Genomic DNA, 19400 nt, shown 5'->3' on the forward strand with positions numbered 1-19400 from the left:
CACAGATTTAATTACTGATTACTGATTACGCCTCAAAAAAGTAATCTAGTTACTTTGCTGATTACTTCATTATCAAAGTAACTAAGTTACTTTAAAAGTAATCTGTCAGTTACTTTACCCATTTTTCTCCCTTTGCCACCTCAACACAAGAATGACAACAGAAAAATGTCATCACATGTAATTGACTTTCCGACGATTGAATTTAAAGGGGAATATCAGAATTTCGCGCTAGCTTAGCCACTCCGGAGCCCTGAAACTAACAAATATCTGACAAACTGCTTGGAATTTGTTGAAATCAACTCCACCGACCAATTCAACCCTGCTAACTCTAAGATTAAGCCTAATGTCAAAACTTCTGAATTTCGGGTTATGGTTAACAGCATATCAGTGCCGATTTAAAACAATGCAAACTGACTGCACAAAATTGCCAAGGTGGTTGCAGGCGCGGATGCGCGTCCACAACCCGGAGGTACTCCTCTCAACACACACGCGGTCAATTTGGCCACAAAACGTGGCAGCAACTAAGCGCTTTACACTCAATCGGACTTGCAACACATCCCACAGATGCTAAATGAACACATCACCTCACGACATAAATGTGCAACACGCATATGACGTACACAAAGCTTGCCAACTTGGAGCGATGACTGCCCGTTGTTGCTACGGCAAAGCTACGAAACGGCCGCCCATGTAGGGGGTCCAACCTTTTACTGATACCCTCCAGAATGAAGGAAAAATACTCACTTTCATTCACGGATATCCACAGATCAACATTCCCTTGCAACGTGTCAACACTCGGCTCCAATGTCCACCCGCCTGGCCCACGCCTTCAGTCCCACAACACATGTGACACGAGACCAAAACAGGAAATAGTTAAGAGGTTGTCATGGAAACACGTACCGGGAACCTTTTATTTTAGCATTTTCTATTCAAAATGCTCTTTGTACATGACTACAATAATCTTCATTTTACATATGTTATGAGGCAATGAAAAAATAGTAACGCAGAGACACTAAGGAAACTAATCAGATTAGTGGTGTAGAAAAATGAACGCGTTAGATTACTAGTTACTGAAAAAAGTAATCAGATTACAGTAACGCGTTACTAACTAACACGTTACTGACAACACTGGCCACAGGTAAGTAACAGGTGCTCTTAATGACACAAATTAGAGAAGCATCAAATGATTTTTCAAAGGGTGCCAATTAGGGGTGTGACAAAATATTATAAAATACTGGGATCTGGGGTACTTGCAGGCCATGACATTGACTGGATGAGTCTTTCTCCAAGGAATGCTTTAGCAGTTTTAGCTCTGTGGCGTGATGCATTGTCATCTTGAAAAATGACAAACATATTTTTAATTGAAGGGACAAGAAAGCTGTCTAAAATTTCAATGTAAATTTGTGCATTTATTGAAGATTTAACCACGGAACCAAGGAATTTTGATGTCTTCTTCAGGCAATCGTCTTTGTAAATCTCACTGGAACGGCACCGAACAAAAGTTCCAGCATCATCACCTTGTCAAGAGTCAAGAATCTGCATTGGACAAGGTGTCAAGAGTCAAGAATCGGAGTTGGACAAGGTGATGATGCTGGAACTTTTGTTTGGTGCTGTTCCAGTGAGCCCTTAAATGGCCCAAAATTACTTAATTGCCTGGCATTGACTGCCATTGACAGCCATAGACGTCCAATCCGTTTGAAGTGGGAGGGATGGCAGCGAATGACCCTCCCAGTACAAATGGACTGGACGTCTACTAGTGATAAACTAATTCCAATTCACACTAGAAGCTTGTTTTTCTGTTAATTAGTTGTTTGTAGAATATCCTAGAATGATTTCCTGACCAATGTATTGATAATCGTTGTATCGCCATATCACAAATCGTATTGTATCATGAGGTACCAAGAGGTTCCCACTCCTAGTGCCAATATTTTTGTGTAAAATAATGATCCCCCCCCCCCCCCATTCTCTTATGTGTTTTTTCATTGCAATCAAAATAAATGAAGATATTACTATTGCAATCGTTTTCTGGGAGAAATTGAGCATCATCTGACAGAATTGCAGGGGTGCCGATACTTTTGGCCAGCAGTGTAGGTTAACACTGCAAGTATCTCGACTTCCTCTTGTGGTTGATCGTACTTCCTCCAAGAAAGCGTTCTCATTGTTGGCTCACTCATGTGAGTACTTCCTGTTGAGAAAGTCTCCTGTCTTCGAATAACTCGACTGTACAACTTCCTACATGTGGTGTATGTCTTACAAAGACAAGGATGAGGTTTTATTCATTTTGAGTAGTTTGTTTTGAAAGTACTTGTTTCCTAACAGATGAAAAAAGGGTTGATTTTCAGCTCCATTCAAAATTGCAGTATGATTTTATATTTTCTCATTGAATATATATACAAAACTTTCTTTCCAGGTATCACACCATTGTATTTCAACTTGTTCGGCCTCATGAGGGAAAGTGACCGGATGTGGTTTCCGGCTAATCACGTCTTTAAACTGCAGCAGGAGGCCAGCGAGAGGCTACACTTCAGAATCAGGTTGACGTTGATTAGGTTCATTTCTATTCATTCTCATACTAAGCCTTTTCCCTTTCACTGGTCTAATCAGGTACTACTTTCCTGGCTGGTACAATAGTGGCGTTTCTACATGTCCTCACCGCTGCGGGCTTTCCAAAGGAATGGAGAGCCCTGTGATGGATGAGTGCGTCATGGCCTACCAGTTTTTCCAGGTGAGATTTGAAGTATATACGTCATTTAGTCGCCTTTTTCTTTCAGCCACTACAGAGCTGAAGTGACTTATAAACAAACGGAGGCAGTTTTAATTACATTTGATTCAAAAAAATTTTTTCTATTGAAATTCTAACATAGACTTCATAATGTATTGACGGGGCGCAGGCTGCGTTGATGGCGAGGCTGTCAAAGCTGACTGAGTGGAATCACAGACAAAGAGCCTTTTTCGTTGAAAGTTCTTGTAATAAATGCTTACCGTATTTGTCGGACTACACGTCGCATCTGAGTATACGTCGCACCAGCCATAAAATGCCCAACGAAGAGAAAAAAACCATATACAAGTCGCACCGGAGTATAAGTCGCATTTTGGGGGGAAATTTACTTGATAAAATCCAACACATAGACCAGACATGTCATCTTGAAAGGCAATTTAATATAAAAATACAAACATGCTGAATAAGTATACAGCGCATGAACAACGAAATGCGAATATACTGTCCTCACCAGGACGCTACAGCTCGGTCCTGCCTATTCAGCGGGCTAAACTCCCAAATGACGATGCTGGATGTCCGTGTAATTTGCTGAATCAATTTGGCCCTCGATACCAAACAGGTTCGCATCGACGTAAATAAATGATAATTAGGTGCTTTTACAGCAATGACATGACACAAACGGTTAGTATTCGTTCGCTAGCATTAGCACATCATTCAAACAACCACACAACTGGCTCTAAGTGTCCGATCGCGGGTGGAAAACCCAAAACAACAACAACAGAAAAGATGATACACACAGGCGTTGCCTCTGTAGAGATATTTTACAAGCATAAACAATGAACATAGGTTCGCAGCCGTGTTTCTCTCTCGCCAACTCGCCCACTCAGGCAGAGCTACGTAGCTGTCGGTCTTCTTCTGGCGTGTGAGCACTCTTCTTCGCGTAAACAAGTGTAAGTGCGCCCCCACATGGGCGTGAAAGCGCCACAAACTAAAAGCATTTGTTTCAATATAAAAAAGTCAATAACACAATTGAACACACATTGCTAAAGGCAGAACGCGAACACGGCCATAGCTATTAAGAGTTATTCAAATAACTATAGCATACAGAACATGCTAACAAGTTTACCAAACCATCAGTGTCACTCCAAAACACCAAAATAACATGTGAAATGATATCATAATGTGTTAATAATTTCACACGTAAGTCACTCCTGAGTATAAGTCGCACCCCCAGCCAAACTATGAAAAAAAAACTGCGACTTATGGTCCGAAAAATATGGTAAATCCCTGAATTCTTTAGCATTTATTTTACGTAAATATGTTGAAGTACAATGCTAGTTTGTTAGTAAATTTAGCTAGCGGCCACTTGATGTAAATAGAGCTTTTCCGGTGAAAATTCTTGTGAATAAATGCTTAAATCCCCGAATTATTTATAGAGATGGACGTAAAACAGTCTCAATTCTTGGTTAAAAGCAAATAAAACTGGCAGTTAGCATGTATTTTATGTAAATATGTCGAAATACAATGCATGTCTGCTAGTGAATGTAGCTAGCGGCTGCCTGATGTAAACAGAGCTTTTCCGGTGAAAATACTTGTGAATAAATGCTTAAATCCCAGAATTCTTTATAGATATGGACGTAAAACAGTCTCGATTCTTGATTAAAAGCAAAAACCAAAAAAAAAAACTGTGCAGTTAACATTCATTTTACGTAAATATGTTAAAGTGCAATGCTAGTTTGTTAGTAAATGTAGCTAGCGGCCGCTTGATGTAAACAGACCTTTTTTGGTGAAAATTCTTGTGAATAAATGCTTAAATCCCCGAATTATTCATAGATATGGACGTAAAACAGTCTCAATTCTTGGTTAAAAGCAAATAAAACTGGCAGTTATGTAAGTATGTCCAAATTAGGGCTGTCAAACGATTACATTTTTTAATCGAGTTAATTACAGCTTAAAAATTAATTAATCGTAATTAATCGCAATTCAAACCATCTATAAAATATGCCATATTTTTCTGTAAATTATTGTTGGAATGGAAAGATAAGACACAAAACGGATATACAGTGGGGAGAACAAGTATTTGATACACTGCCAATGGGTTGGAAAACCCATTGGCAGTAGAGCTGGGAATCTTTGGGCACCTAACGATTCGATTACGATTACGATTCAGAGGCTCCGATTCGATTATAAAACGATTATTGATGCACGCCACTCCTTTTTTTTTTTTTTTTTTTTTTAAATTTGTTTTGTACATTAGTTCCAAAATTGTTCAAAAATCCTCTCAGGCTAAACCAAACTACTATTTCAGTATCAAGTTAACATATAGCAGTAAACAAATATACAAAAATAACAGTAAATAAAAAACTCCAGTCCCCATTCTATATCAGCATCTTTAAACTACTTTCAATTAATTTAATGTTGTGAATCAACCGTTAAAGTTGTTAAAATTGCTCCTGTTATTCCATAATTTCTCTTTTGTCTACTTTCAACATGTAAAAGTTTTAAAACTATTTTAAAGATAGATTCAAGTCAATATTTTACCGATTTAGGAGTATTTTAGATAAAAACATACCTGTTAAGTTTTAGAAATTGCAAATAGGGAGATTTCATTTTGCCAACCCCGATGACGCGCGCACGCGCGACAACCGCTAAGACAAAATGCAACCATTTTTTTTCAAGTTCATTTTGGTCACAACACTTGTGTAAAAATGAACTACACTGTCAAAGAACCTCTTTTTGGTGGCATCAGAGATAGTCTTCAACTTGCTCCATGTATTGTCTGACATCATGTGATACTGCTATGTTGCCTGTGTCATGCCAGTTCTCCTTGTTCCTGTAATCAACATCTAGGATATCCTCAGCTTTCCTGATCACATCCATTTGCACAAATTTGGACATCAGCTTCCTCAGCAGCCTCTTCATCTCATCAACCATCACTCCAATTAGGGTTTCGTCAGACTAAATCAGCAACATTAATTACATGATTTAGAAAATTAATCATATTTGTTTTTAAAAGTATCTTTGTCATGGCAGTTTTTCAATTGAATTGTAACCTAGAATTGAAACTTTATATTTTTTGTTTCAGCACAGTAATAATGATATAATGTAATAAAGTGTATAGTATACACTTTAGCTTTAGCATAATAGCGAATCTAAATGATTAAACTTCAAGTAAGTAACGATACGCTTTCTCACTTAAATTCATATATTGTGGGGGTAGGACCGCAGTGGTTTAATATTCCATGATGTTTGATCCACGAAAACACAGAGTAAAAGAGCGACTTCTTCCTCGTCATCGTTCTCCCATCATTAGCTCTAATGCTATTAGCATTAGGCTAGTTAGCTATCGCTGGCAGGTAAGACTTACGGCAATTACGTTGACGAACGTCGTTTTTCCCGAATACTGGAGGCCGACCAGGGTCAGCTCCATCTCTTCCTTCCAAAATAAAGACTTGAACCAGTCTAAAAGCCGGTTTATTAGTGCCAGCATCTTGGGAAGTCGGTGGTGCTTCGCCTCTTCCCTCCCTGTCAGATGTTTGGTTGGGCATTTTCCAGCTCTGAAGGGGAGGGAGGGCAGGGAAGTCGGAGACGGCCAGGCTATTCGTTGTTGGTCACTTTCCGAATCGGGCCGAATGGTATCGTTACAAAACGGTGACAAACAAAAACGTAAAAAAAAAAAAAATTTGACATTTTTGGAAAATCGGGAGATTTGGCTTTCTAATCGTGAGGCGTGAGCATTGGGGTCAAAATCGGGAGTCTCCCGACCAAATCGTGAAACTTAACAGGTCTGTAAAAAGTTAATTAGGTTCGCTTGGAAGGTTCGCAACAACAGCCTTGCAGGGAAGTGTACTGCTTTAAGATGGCGGCCGTTACTAACGCCGGCATCTAGTTTTTTGTAGATGTGCTGGTAACGATACCGAAGCTATAATGCATCTAGTCCTACATAAATGATATCTACCGTAACATAATGTGGCTTGTAGCAGCTTTTCGGCAGCAGTCCGGTATGTTGTTGTTGTTTTTTTTTTTTTTATCTCGTGGCATGAGTTGAGCTAGAGCCGTGAGTTGAGCATTGGCGTTACCCGAGGGGCCGGGTAATGAGAAGCATGATGTTTAGCTACTCTCGCTCCGTCCCTAATTGCGTACCGAAGACCGCGCGGCGCGCTGAGTGTGTCGTACTTCTGCTTTACTTGGCATATTTCAATAATCGGAATTTGGATGTTTGTGAATCGTTCTCGAATCTTCCACGGCCGAATCGCGAATAATCTAAGAATCAGAAATTTTGCACACCTCTAATTGGCAATGTATCAAATACTTGCTCTCCCCACTGTATACTGTACATTCAACATACGGTACATACGTACTGTATTTGTTTATTATAACAATAAATCAACAAGATGGCATTAACATTAATAACATTATCTTAAAGTGATCCATGGATAGAAAGACTTGTAGTTCTTAAAAGATAAATGTTAGTACAAGTTATAGAAATTTTATATTAAAACCCCTCTTAATGTTTTCGTATTATTAAAAATTGTAAAATTTTCAATCAAAAAATAAACTAGTAGCTCGACATTGATGATGTCAATAATTAAACCATGCCCACTCATGGTACTAACCCATTAAATCAGTTGGACCCAAGCGCCAGCAGAGGGCGGCAAACACCAAAAAACAAGTAACAAGCGGACATTACACTGTACTGTCATATTAATCTGTTTGAGCAGGGCATGTGCGTTAATTGCGTCAAATATTTTAACGTGATTGATTAAATATGTTAATTACTGCCCGTTAACGCGATAATTTTGACAGCTCTAGTCGAAATACAATGCAAGTCTGCTAGTGAAAGTAGCTAGCAGCCGCCTGATGTAAACAGAGCTTTTCCGGTGAAAGGTCTTGTGAATAAATGCTTAAATCCCCGAATTCTTTATAGATATGGGTGTAAAACAGTCTCAATTCTTGGTTAAAAGCAAAAAAAAAAAAAAAAAGCAAAAAAAAAAAACGCGCAGTTAGCATTTATTTTACGTAAATATGTTGAAGTACAATGCTAGTTTGTTAGTAAATGTAGCTAGCGGCCGCTTGATGTAAATAGTTTTTCCGGTGAGAGTTCTTGTGAATAAATGCTTAAATCCCCGAATTATTTATAGATATGGACGTAAAACAGTCTCAATTCTTGGTTAAAAGCAAAAAAACGCAAAGTTAGCATGTATTTTACGTAAATATGTCGAAATACAATGCAAGTCTGCTAGTGAATGTAGCTAGCGGCTGCTTGATGTAAACAGAGCTTATCCGGTGAAAATACTTGTGAATAAATGCTTAAATCCCCGAATTCCTCATAGATGTGAATGTAAAACAGTCTCTATTTGTGGTTAAAAGCAAAAAAATCCATGCAATTAGCACGGGTGACGTCACATTCACATTCGTCTTCAACCTGAGACTGGAGCCGATTTTCATGGCGCGGGACTCAAAAAATACAAGAAATGAAATGATCGCTTTAACACACATCCAAGTGGTCTATTTCATTCAGGAACATAAAATACCGCATGAAATATGAAATAAACATGCTTTTTGCTGTCATAGGCACTTTAGAACATGTGGTGAAAGTGGGCCTGAACGGTCCAGTATGCCATTCTGGTGAAAGATTCGGGCCCGGAACGGGGCGGACAGGTGCTTTGATCCCGAAAATTGATACACAGACCAGGCTTTCACACATGGGTGATAAACGATGATTGACGCATGCGGCACCTTGAAGTTTTGGCTTTTAAGCATCTTTGGCAAGATCAAACCTTAACATCTGTCAATCATCGTTAACTTTAACACGCAACTCAGGTGCGCTGCCTGACCAAGAAAAGCAGTAGGAGGGAGAGTGATGGAGCCAGCTCTATAAAATACTGTATTTTTATTTGTTTATTTATTTTTTTTTAATGGGGGGAAAAAATCCGCGACAGATATCTATGAGTAACAGTTTTCTTCTAATTTTTTTTTTTTCTTTACAGTGCCGGAGTGACTTTCTTAATGGTAGGGTGGTGATCCCAATGGGTCACGAAGCCCAGGAGGAGTGTCTTGGTATGGCTGTACTAGACATGATGCGCCTGGCCAAAGAGAGTGGCCAGTCACCTGTGGGCATCTACAATGACACCAGGTAGGTCGTACGTCCTGTTTTTTACACACTAATTCAGCATCACTTCAAAGGTCCAAGTAAGAATACAGTGGTATGAACATGTATCTGAACCTTTTTGAATTTCTTACACTGCTGCATAAAATCACCATTAAATGTGATCTGATCTTTGTCAAAATCACACAGATGAAAATACAGTGTCTGCTTTAACTAAAACCACCCAAACATTTATAGGTTTTCATATTTTAATGAGGATAGCATGCAAAGGGGGAAAAATAAGTAAGTGAACCCTTTGCCGAAGGAGACTTAAAGAGCAACTGAAACCAATTTTTGCAAAACAATTTAAGTCAGGTATGTTCCCAATCACTGATGAGTGGTTTAAAGCTGCCTTGCCCACGATAAAATGCACACCTTGTAAGAATTGTCTTGATGAGAACATTGTCTGATGAGCATCATGACTCGGTCAAAAGAGATTTTCTGAAGACCTGCGATCAAGGATTGTTGATTTGTATAAAGCTGGGAAAGGATACAAAACCCTCTCAAAAAGTTTGGATGTTCCTCAATTGACAGTCAGAGAAGTCGTCTACAAATGGTAAGAGTTTGGCACTGTTAATTCTCTCCCAATGAGTGGCCGTCCACCAAAGATGACGCCAAGAGTTCAGCGCAGAATACTCAGAGAGGTCAAAAAGAAACATAGAGTGTCTGCTGAAGACTTACAGAAATTACTGGCACAGTCCAATATCTCTGTGCACACATCAACTATATGTAAAACTATGGCCAAGAATGGTGTTCATGGGAGGACTCCACGGTGGAAGCTACTGCTGTCTAAAAAAAAACATTGTTGCTCGTTTAATGTTGGCAAAAAGGCACTTGAACACTCCACAGAAGTTTTGGCAAAATATTTTGTGCACTGATGAAACCAAAGTTGAATTGTTTGGGAGTAACACACAACGTCATGCGTGTAGGAAAAATGGAACAGTTCACCAACATCGACACCTTATCCCCACCGTGAAGCATGGTAGAGGGAGCATCATGATTTGGGGCTGTTTTGCTGCCTCAAGGCCTGGATGACTTGCAATCATTAATGGAAGAATGAATTCAAAAGTTTTGCAGGAAAACCGGGCCGTCCTTCAGACATTTGAAGCTGGATGCTGCACCAAGACAATGATCTAAAACACGGAAGTAAATCAACTTTAGAATGGTTTCAGAAGTACAAGATACGCGTTCTGGAGTGGCCAAGTCAAAGTCAAGACTTGAACCTCATTGAAATGCTCTGGCATGACCTAAAGACAGTGATTCATGGCAGACATCCCAGGAATATGACTGAGCTACAGGAGTTTTGTAGAGAAGCATGGCCCAAGATTTGCCCTGATCGATGTCCCAGACTGATCTGCACCTACAGGAAGCATCTGGTTGAAGTTATTTCTGCCAAAGGTGGGGCCACAAAATATTAAATGTGATGGTTCACTTACTTATTTTTCCCCCTTCTGTCATTGCTTGCATACTATCCTCATTAAAATATGAAAACCTATAATTGTTTGTGTGGTTTTAGTAAACGCAAACACTGTTTTTTCATCTGTGTGATTTTGACAAAGATCAGCTCTCATTTGATGGTGATTTTATGCAGAAATGTGAGAAATTCCAAAAGGTTCAGATACTTTTTCATACCACTGTATTTTCAATTTAGGATAGTAATGTTTCTGTGATACGTCTGGGCTTCAGCTATAAATCGTTCCTGCCAAGCTGCATGCGAAGTCGCATACAGGAATACAACATCTTGACTCGAAAGCGCATCCGCTTTCGGTTTAAGAGGTTCATCCAGCAGTTCAGCGAATGCAAAGCCACAGTGTGTAAACTTCGCCTGAAATATCTGATGAGCCTGGAGATACTGCTTCCGTCGCTCTACTCGGAGCGCTTCCACGTCAAGGACCTTTCCGCACACGATGTTACCATCGTCGTCATGGGCAACAAGGGCATCCTGTGGTCAAAAGGGAAAACGGAGGGAGGAGAGGAGGTAAGGAACAGAAAAAAGATTGGTTTAGTGTTACCATGGTAATGTAGAAAATGTGCATAATCTCAGTGTGTCACAGTTTCTCATAGTGAGAAAAATGAAGCTTTGGTCATTATTTTCCCAATAATAACCATGCGGCTCGAATGGCTGGTGTGTTTCAGGAGCTGCAGACATACTGTGATTTCCCAGAGGTGATAGACATCAGCATTAAGCAATCCAATAAGGAAAGCTCAGTGGAGAGTCGCATAGTTACGCTCACGAGACAAGACCACCAGATCCTGGTACACCATTTGTTTCATTTTCATGCGTGAAACAATTGTATAAGTAGCATAACACTACAAATCATTATAATTATACATTTACAATATGTACGGTATATGCTCATTCAGAGCTCAGAAACTATAGTAGCAGTTGTTCACCCAAAAAAAAAAAAAAAAAGATATCTTGTTGTTTTTTTTTTTTCACTATTTGATCCCTGAGTGAAAGTATTTTATTTTCCCTCTGGGGTTATTTCGAATGAATTCAAACCAAATCAGATTGTCTGGTATGATACGTGTAGAGTTGGGTAGTAACACATTACATTTACTCCGTTACATTTACTTGAGTAACTTTCTGAGAAAAATGTACGTGTAAGAGTAGTTTAGCATGCCGTACTTTTTACTTTTACTCGAGTAAAAGTAAAAGCTACTTAGGGTTAGATTGCAATTACAAATGCTTTGGTATTAATATCTTCATTTTTTTTTTTGCTTGCAATGAAAAAACACAAAAGAGAATGGAAAAAAAAATTAAATCATTATCATTTTACACAAAACTCCAAAAATGGGCCGGACATAAGTGTTGGCAGGCACCCTTTGAAAAATCATGTGATGCTTCTCTAATTTGCGTAATTAGCAGCACCTGTTACTTACCTGTGGCACATAACATGTTGTGGCAATAACTAAATCACACGTGCAACCAGTTAAAATGGATTAAAGTTGACTCAACCTTTGTCCAGTGTGTACCACATTGAGCATGGAGAAAAGAAAGAAGACCAAAGAATGGTCTGTCTGAGGACTAGAGAAGTAAATTTGTGAGGAAGCATGGGCAATTCAAGGCTACAAGTCCATCTCCAAAAGACCTGAATGTTTCTGTGTCTACCGTGCGCAGTGTCATCAATAAGTGTAAAGCCCACAGCACTGTGGCTAACCTCCCTAGATGTAGACAGGAGAAGAAAATTGATGAGAGATTTTAACGAAAGATTGTGCGGATGGTGGATAAAGAACCTCGACTAACATCTAAACAAGTTCAAGCTGTCCTGCAGTCCGAGGGTACAACCCATACTATCTGTCAGCGTCTGAATGAAAAGACACTCTATGGTAGGATACCCAGCAAGCAGGGCCAGCCCAGGCCATTTGGGGGCCCTAAGCAAAATAATGCAAAGGGGCCCATATTTTTGGCCCACCATATTGTCACAGTGTACTGTGAAACCCATACATGCAATCCAACCCATACGTTCATATTTTGTATATCAATCAGATTTTGTTGCAGTGCATACTTCAAACTTCTCACCCCAAATGATTGTCAGTACTTACAGTAGATAGTGCCAAACCTTTTTCGAAAAGAGGAAAGAAAGAAGTTAAGGAAGAACTTTTATTTTTTTTAAGCTTGTAATCAAGTATAAAAATTCACAAAAGTCAAATAAAGCACGCTGTAGTAAACAAAATAGAATATACATTTAAAAATTGCCAGATTGGGGGCCCCCTAGTGGTCAGGGGCCCTAAGCAGCTGCATAGTCTGCGTATTGGCTGGGCCGGCCCTGCCAGCAAGACCCCACTTCTGACTCAGAGACATGAAAAAAGCCAGGCTGGAGTTTGCCAAAACTTACCTGAGGAAGCCAAAAATGTTTTGGATGAATGTTCTCTGGTCAGATGAGACAAAAGTAGAGCTTTTTGGGAAAAGGCATCAACATAGAGTTTACAAGAAAAAAAAACAGAGGCCTTCAAAAACAAAACAAAAAAGAACACGGTCCCCCACAGTCAAACATGGCGGAGGTTCCCTGATCTTTTGGTGTTGCTTTGCTGCCCCTGGCACTGGACTGCTTGACCGTATGCATGTCATTATGAAGTCTGAAGACTACCAACAAATTTTGCAGCATAATGTAGGGCCCAGTGTGAGAAAGCTCTCAGAGGTCATGGGTCTTCCAGGACAATGAGCAAAAACATACTACAAAAAGCACTAGAAAATGGTTTGAGAGAAAGCGCTGGAGACTTCTAAAGGTGCCAGACTTGAATCCCATAGAACACCTGTGGAGAGATCTGAAAATGGCACCCTTCAAATATCAGAGACCTGGAGCAGTTGGCCAAAGAACAATGGTCTAAAATTCCAGCAGAGCATTGAAAAAAATTCATTGATGGATACCGGAAGCGGTATTTTGTCTAAAGGTTGTGCTACCAAGTATTAGGCTTAGGGTGCAAATACTTTTGTCGGGCCCATTTTTGGACTTTTTTGTAAAATGATCATATTTTTTCCCATTCTCTTTTGTGTTTTTTCATTGCAAGCAAAATAAATGAAGATATTACTACCCAAGCATTTGTAATTGCAATCATTTTCTGGGAGAAATTCAGCATTATCTGACAGAATTGCAGGGGTGCCAATACTTTTAGCCAGCAGTGTATAGCTGTGAATTTAGCTCTTGGGAATGAACCTGTCATATATTCTTTGTCATTTTAGGAGCTGGAGTTTCACTCTCTCCCAGAGGCGTTGTCGTTCGTATCGTTAGTGGACGGATATTACAGACTTGTAGCGGACGCTCATCATTATCTTTGCAAAGAGGTGGCCCCTCCGAGACTTTTGGAGGACATCCAGAGTCACTGTCATGGCCCCGTGTCGTGAGTAGCATGCAAATGATTTTACACATGCCCACGTGTCAGTACATAATGTATCTCTCTGGTCACAGGATGGAGTTTACCATCGCTAAGCTGCGTCGCGCCGGCAACCGCCAAGGCCTTTACATACTACGTCGAAGCCCCAGAGACTACGACAAATTCTTCATGTCCTTCGTGGTGGGGGTAAGCACCTGATCCATGTCAAAGTTAAAGGAATTGTCATATTTTGCATCCGAGCAGAAAATAATCTTGTTTAAGAATGTGGGGGAAAAAATGTAATTTTGTCGCTAATAGTGGAAGAAAAAAACATTGATGAAGGCCAATTTTTCCAAGAAGTAGGCAAAATGCCGTGAGTAGCCATTTTTAAATGACAGGAGTGCTTTTGCCAATCAAATGCTAGGATTTTGGGTAGCTCGCATTCGCTCATGACGCCAGATACACCCAAAATTTCATAGGCTATATAAAAAGGAGAATGCAGTCTATTTTCTCCTACTCATGTTGCTGTAGGTCAGTCTTATCTTGCATACTTTCATTTGGTGTGACTATCTGCTGCTCCCAGTCTGCTGCTACAGTCGTGTAGTGTATAATTGATGGATTTGACTTGGAAAAACAACATTAAGATTAGGAGAAGGCAATCCCAGTATACCACAGTGATCAGCCTTTGGCAGGACCTGGAGGGTAAAAACAATATTAGGAGCAAAGAAAGGCAATGACAAGGGGGAAAAAAAGACGCCGCGACACGGTGTTCCATTTTGCCCAATCAAAGGCAAGACAGAGACAAAGAGAAAGAACGAGACACCAGAAGAGGTATGGTGACTATAAGGCATGGGTGTCCAAACCTGTTCGCAAGGGCTGCTGTGGGTCCTGGTTTTTGTTCCTACCAATCGAGCACAGACAGTTTAACCAATGAAGTTTGTGCTAAAACAAGCAGCACCTGACTGCAATCAACTGATTACACTTGTGAGACACCAGATTGGTGAAAAGATGTCATCTTATTTTGTAGGAATGAAATCCAACACCCACTGCGGCCCTAAGTGGAATAGTTTGTACACCACTGCTAAGGAGTGTGCACCTTCTATTTACAGTATTTTATTTTTTCTTCTTTATACCGGTGATCATTCATTGAGGTTGAAAAGCTACCTAGTGTTGCTTTAAATAATATTTGGGTCTGATGTATTATATACCTATATTAAGGTGTGAAAAATGTCTTAAAAAGCATGTAAGTTGAGTTTTAAAATGGTGCAAGAAACCTGCTGCAGCCTTCTCTGGCATGCTGACATTTCCTGGCTGGCGGTCTGTGTGTTACCTTCAGCACAAAGGAGTTTGGGTGTTTCTGATGTTAAAGAGTATGAAAACGCAAAGGGGGTGTGAGACATCAATAGAACTGTTATGTGCCACGATAACAAATATTGATAAAGTTAACAAAAAAATCAATCACATTAATGAGCAATTATCGAAAATAGATCAAAAATGACAAACATTTCCGAAAGTGTTCCAGAAACAGCCGAATGGGGCAGCGACGTCACTACAAGTGAATGAAAGTCGAGGCGGCCAGGTGCCATTGTTTTTTATCGACGCGAGAGTAGCGTTCGGGTTTGTTTGACCAAAACATCACTAAAATGGTTCAAAACTGCTGTGCTATGTGGTGTACAAATAGCTATTTACCGGAATATAATATCCATGAGTTCCCGAAAGCGAAAAAAAGAGCTGGACTAAGCAGACAATGGGTAAAGTTCGTCCGTGCAAAGAGACCCAGCCTCCGGCACGGTTTTGTGTGGTGCGCATTTTCCACCTGAAAGCTTCTCGAACTATGGACAAGTGAAATCGGATTTTGCTCAAAGATTGCTGCTCAAAGCAGATGCGGTGCCCACCATACACGCGCAGCCACCTAAATGTCCCGAGATATCAAGAAAGAGGACGATGACTGGCAAAGGAGGCTAAGGCTAAGCAAAGGAGGGGAGCAGCCAAGCTCAAAATGGCCAGAGTGAGTACTCTTTTATAATAAAAAAATATCACGCATTGGATACAGGACTGGACACATGTATAAATTATAAATAAAAGCAATAATATAGTATATTACACGATCTGCTGCCGATGTTTCATCAGTGTCATTGCTCCGCTCAATGACCGTTTCATTACGCTGCATTGGCGTTCGTTTGGGCTCAAACTGGTAACCCAAAACACCAATTAAAGCTTCGTAAGTCTCCTCGTCACCATTAGATGAACATTCGTTAAGTCCTTCTACGTCGGATTCGTTGCTGGAACTGGAAACGAAATTGTCTGCCATCATCGCCGCCATTCAGTATTAAAGCACTGAGCCTTTTTCTTGTTGAAGAAACACCCCTCACTGTCAATTCTGAATTCTCTTTTATTGACAACGAGGGGTGTTTCTTCATGAGGGGAACCTGGAATATGTGCAGAGCAGGACGAACACAATGCAACAGCATAAACAGCTCAAAACACCCCTAATTCTCCCCTCACGAGAAGGAATTGTATTGATGCAGATTGGCGCTGCCCCCCCCCTAGTGGCCGGTGGCACTCTCTTCACTTGTAATGACGTCACGCACACAATCTGCCAGATCTCGGGCGCCGGTCGTTTTAGCTTGACAATCGATCCAAATTTCTCTCATTTTCTTGTGTGTAATTACACGAAGTGGCATGATATGAATAAAAAAAGAATGCGTTTATGGATAAATGATGGAATATTAACGTTTCCCCAGGGGTTGACATACCCTTTAAATTGGTAGCATGTAGGATGTCATCTTTATACTAAAAGAGCAAAAAAAAAAAAAAAAAAGGCAAAGCAACCCGAAAACATCAGGGAATTTGCGCCATGCTTGACTGTGGGGACAGTGTTCTTTTCTTTGAAGGCCTCGTTTTTTTCCCCCCGTAAACTCTATGTTGATGCCTTTTCCCAAAAAGCTCTACTTTTGTATTGTCTGGCCAGAGAACATTCTTCCAAAACGTTTTTGGCTTTCTCAGGTAAGTTTGGCAAACTCCAGCCTGGCTTTTTAATGTCTCTGGGTAAGAAGTGGGTTTTTCCTGGGTAGAGTCCCTTTTCATTCAGACGCAGGCGAATGGTACAGGTTGACACTGTTGGAACCTCGGACAGCGGGACAGCTTGAACTTGTTTGGATGTTAGTCGAGGTTCTTTATCCACCATCCGCGCAATCTTTCGTTGAAATCTCTCTTCAATTTTTTTTAACCATCCACATCTAGGGAGGTTAGCTACAGTGCCATGGGCTTTACCCTTATTGATGACACGGCGCACGGTAGACACAGGAACATTCAGGTCTTTGGAGATGGACTTGTAACCTTGAGATTGCCCATGCTTCCTCGCAGTTTTGCTTCTCAAGTCCTCAGACAGTTCTTTGGTCTTCTGCCTTTTCTCCATGCTCACACAGAACAGAGGTTGAGTCAACATTAGTCCATTTTAACTGGCTGCAAGTGTGATTTAGTTATTGCCACCACCTGTTATGTGCCACCGGTAAGTAACAGGTGCTGTTAATTACATAAATTAGAGAAGCATCACATGACTTTTCAAAGGGTGCCCTTATTTTTGGAGTTTTGTGTAATATGATAATGATTTTTTTCCCATTCTCTTTTGTGTCTTTTCGTTGCAAGCAAAATAAATGAAGATATTACTACCAAAGCATTTCTAATTGCAATCATTTTCTGGGAGAAATTGAGCATTATCTGTCAGAACTGCAGTGGTGCCAATACTTTTGGCCAGCCCTGTAGATTAATTACCTCCTTTCTATTCATCCTTCACACAGCCGCCGGTAAGAGAAATGTGTTTTAATTCATCTACAGGCAACCGGGAGATCAGGATTTTACGACACTGTGCGCTGGTCGTCATGGGAAACGCAGTCTTCTTTAATAAAGCAAAACACTACCGCTTTTGTCCACCTGATCTGATTCTATACTTTTTGTTAGGAAACACGTTGGTGATTTGTAGGCCATCGTCCTATCATGCAAAGCAACTTGGGAAGCAAGACAGCACTGCAGAACTGACGGTTGATGTTTCCACATGGAAAAAAAAGATCTGTCATCAGTTTGTTTTCTCCTTTAGTATGACACAGCTATGGACTACAAGCACTGTCAGATTGTGAGGAGCGAGTCAGGAGAATACATTCTGAGTGGTGCCAAGAGAAGCTTCGATACGCTCGGGGAACTTCTCTCCTGCTATCAAAACGAGGCGCTTCGCACAGACGGCTACACATTTCAACTGACCAAGTGCTGCCCGCCCAGCTCCAAACGTCCGTACAAGTCACAGCCTCAAATATAACCATTTTGTCCAGTGAAATCTGTGATCAAATCCCCGTAATGATCGTCTACCTTTTCTCCAGACAAATCCAATCTGCTGGTGTGTCGAAGTAACCGAGGTCCAGAGGTTCTTCTGTCTCCCTCTCTCCAAAAGAGCATCAGCCAGATGGTTTTCCACAAGATCCGAAAAGAAGACCTTGTCATAGTAAGACCTTAGCTTTCTGTGACTCCCTCAGGGTAATTGACAAAATTTAAAAACCATGTGTTGACAGGCATATTTTTAAAGCTTTGTGATGTTTTCAAAGAAAAGCACTGTTACTGATCATATAATTTATGGCTTTCTGGCGAGGAAACACGGGCATTTATAAACATGAGCGACCACCGGTTAGCATTGTAACGTGTGTAACTTTACCGAACATCCTAGAGCGACAGTCTCGGCCAGGGTACGTTCACCAAACTCTTCTCCGGCGTGAGGAAGGAGCTCGGAGACTACGGGGAGATTCATCAGATAGATGTGGCTATCAAAATTCTGGACAAAGCTCATCGCCGTTACTCAGAAGTGAGATTTATCCTTTACTCACAGATTGTTGACTATGCTGTTGTTTCTCCTGTTCTCATATTGTTTCTCTTGTCCCTCAGTCATTCTTTGAAGCAGCTAGCATGATGAGCCAGCTTTCCCACAAACACTTGCTACTTAACTATGGTGTTTGTGTTTGTGGAGATGAGAGTAAGTTCAAATCACACACAAGCATATACAGTCCCTGACAAAAGTCTTGTCACTTATCCATTTTCTAGAAACAATTGCTAATAACCTAACTTTTAATGATTCAATTGGTTTCAGAAATGGCTCATATGAAAGCTAAGACCCTCCCAAATGATGTTGAATGTACAAAAATATATTTGTTTCACTGAAAAAAGATTGTGATCATTTCATGAAGACACAAAGATCAAATTTTGGCAAGACAAATGTTTTGTCACATACAGAAAGTAGTGTGAAAATTGAACAAAAAATGTACTTCAAATACAAAAATATGTCACATAACATAAGCAAATTAAGTAGTGGTGCTGTGAGATCCAAATTTAATATTTTGTATGACTTCCATGGGCTTAAAGGACTGCATCCATGCGGTTCGGCGAGGATTCTCACTAGGCCTACTTATTGATGAAGTCATCAGGAACATCAAGGATAGCAGTCTTGCATGCCTCCCAGAGTTCATCAACATTCTTGGGTTTCGTCTTCCATGCTTCCTCTTTCATCCTACTCTAGACATGCTCAATGATGTTCTTGTCTGGTGACTGGGTTAGCCAGTTCTGGAGGATCTTGATTGAAGTATGCATGGAGCACCATCCTGCTGCAGAATTTGTGGTGGCTAAATCATGGTCTGGGGTTACATCCAGTATGGGGGTGTGCGAGAGATCTGCAGGGTG

The 19400-nt window shown here is 40.4% G+C and overlaps 2 protein-coding genes and 1 long non-coding RNA gene across 4 annotated transcripts in view; 1 reads left to right on the forward strand and 2 right to left on the reverse strand.

Moving 5' to 3' along the window:
* Nucleotides 1–19400, forward strand: part of jak2a (Janus kinase 2a) — a 48816-nt gene that overhangs the window by 13459 nt on the left and 15957 nt on the right. For both annotated transcript variants that reach the window (XM_057818677.1, XM_057818678.1), the window contains exons 3-13: nt 2411–2534; nt 2605–2725; nt 8710–8855; nt 10554–10845; nt 11004–11123; nt 13552–13709; nt 13778–13889; nt 17779–17965; nt 18056–18177; nt 18397–18531; nt 18612–18699. In XM_057818677.1, the coding sequence (XP_057674660.1) occupies nt 2411–2534; nt 2605–2725; nt 8710–8855; nt 10554–10845; nt 11004–11123; nt 13552–13709; nt 13778–13889; nt 17779–17965; nt 18056–18177; nt 18397–18531; nt 18612–18699 (1605 nt within the window). The remainder of the gene's footprint in view (nt 1–2410; nt 2535–2604; nt 2726–8709; nt 8856–10553; nt 10846–11003; nt 11124–13551; nt 13710–13777; nt 13890–17778; nt 17966–18055; nt 18178–18396; nt 18532–18611; nt 18700–19400) is intronic.
* On the reverse strand, nt 4846–6371 carry LOC130905363 (ADP-ribosylation factor-like protein 8). The gene is made up of 2 exons (XM_057818683.1): nt 6087–6371; nt 4846–5677 (listed from the first exon to the last, which is right to left on the reverse strand). Exons 1-2 carry the CDS (start codon nt 6207–6209, stop codon nt 5465–5467), a joined length of 336 nt encoding a protein of 111 aa, XP_057674666.1. The 5' UTR covers nt 6210–6371; the 3' UTR covers nt 4846–5464.
* Nucleotides 10510–18676, reverse strand: LOC130905364 (uncharacterized). Its single transcript, XR_009061088.1, has 3 exons — nt 18554–18676; nt 18385–18461; nt 10510–10809 (listed from the first exon to the last, which is right to left on the reverse strand). It is a non-coding gene; the product is annotated as an uncharacterized LOC130905364 (long non-coding RNA).

The sequence above is a fragment of the Corythoichthys intestinalis genome, chromosome 17 (assembly GCF_030265065.1).
Source record: "Corythoichthys intestinalis isolate RoL2023-P3 chromosome 17, ASM3026506v1, whole genome shotgun sequence".
NCBI lineage: Eukaryota > Metazoa > Chordata > Actinopteri > Syngnathiformes > Syngnathidae > Corythoichthys > Corythoichthys intestinalis.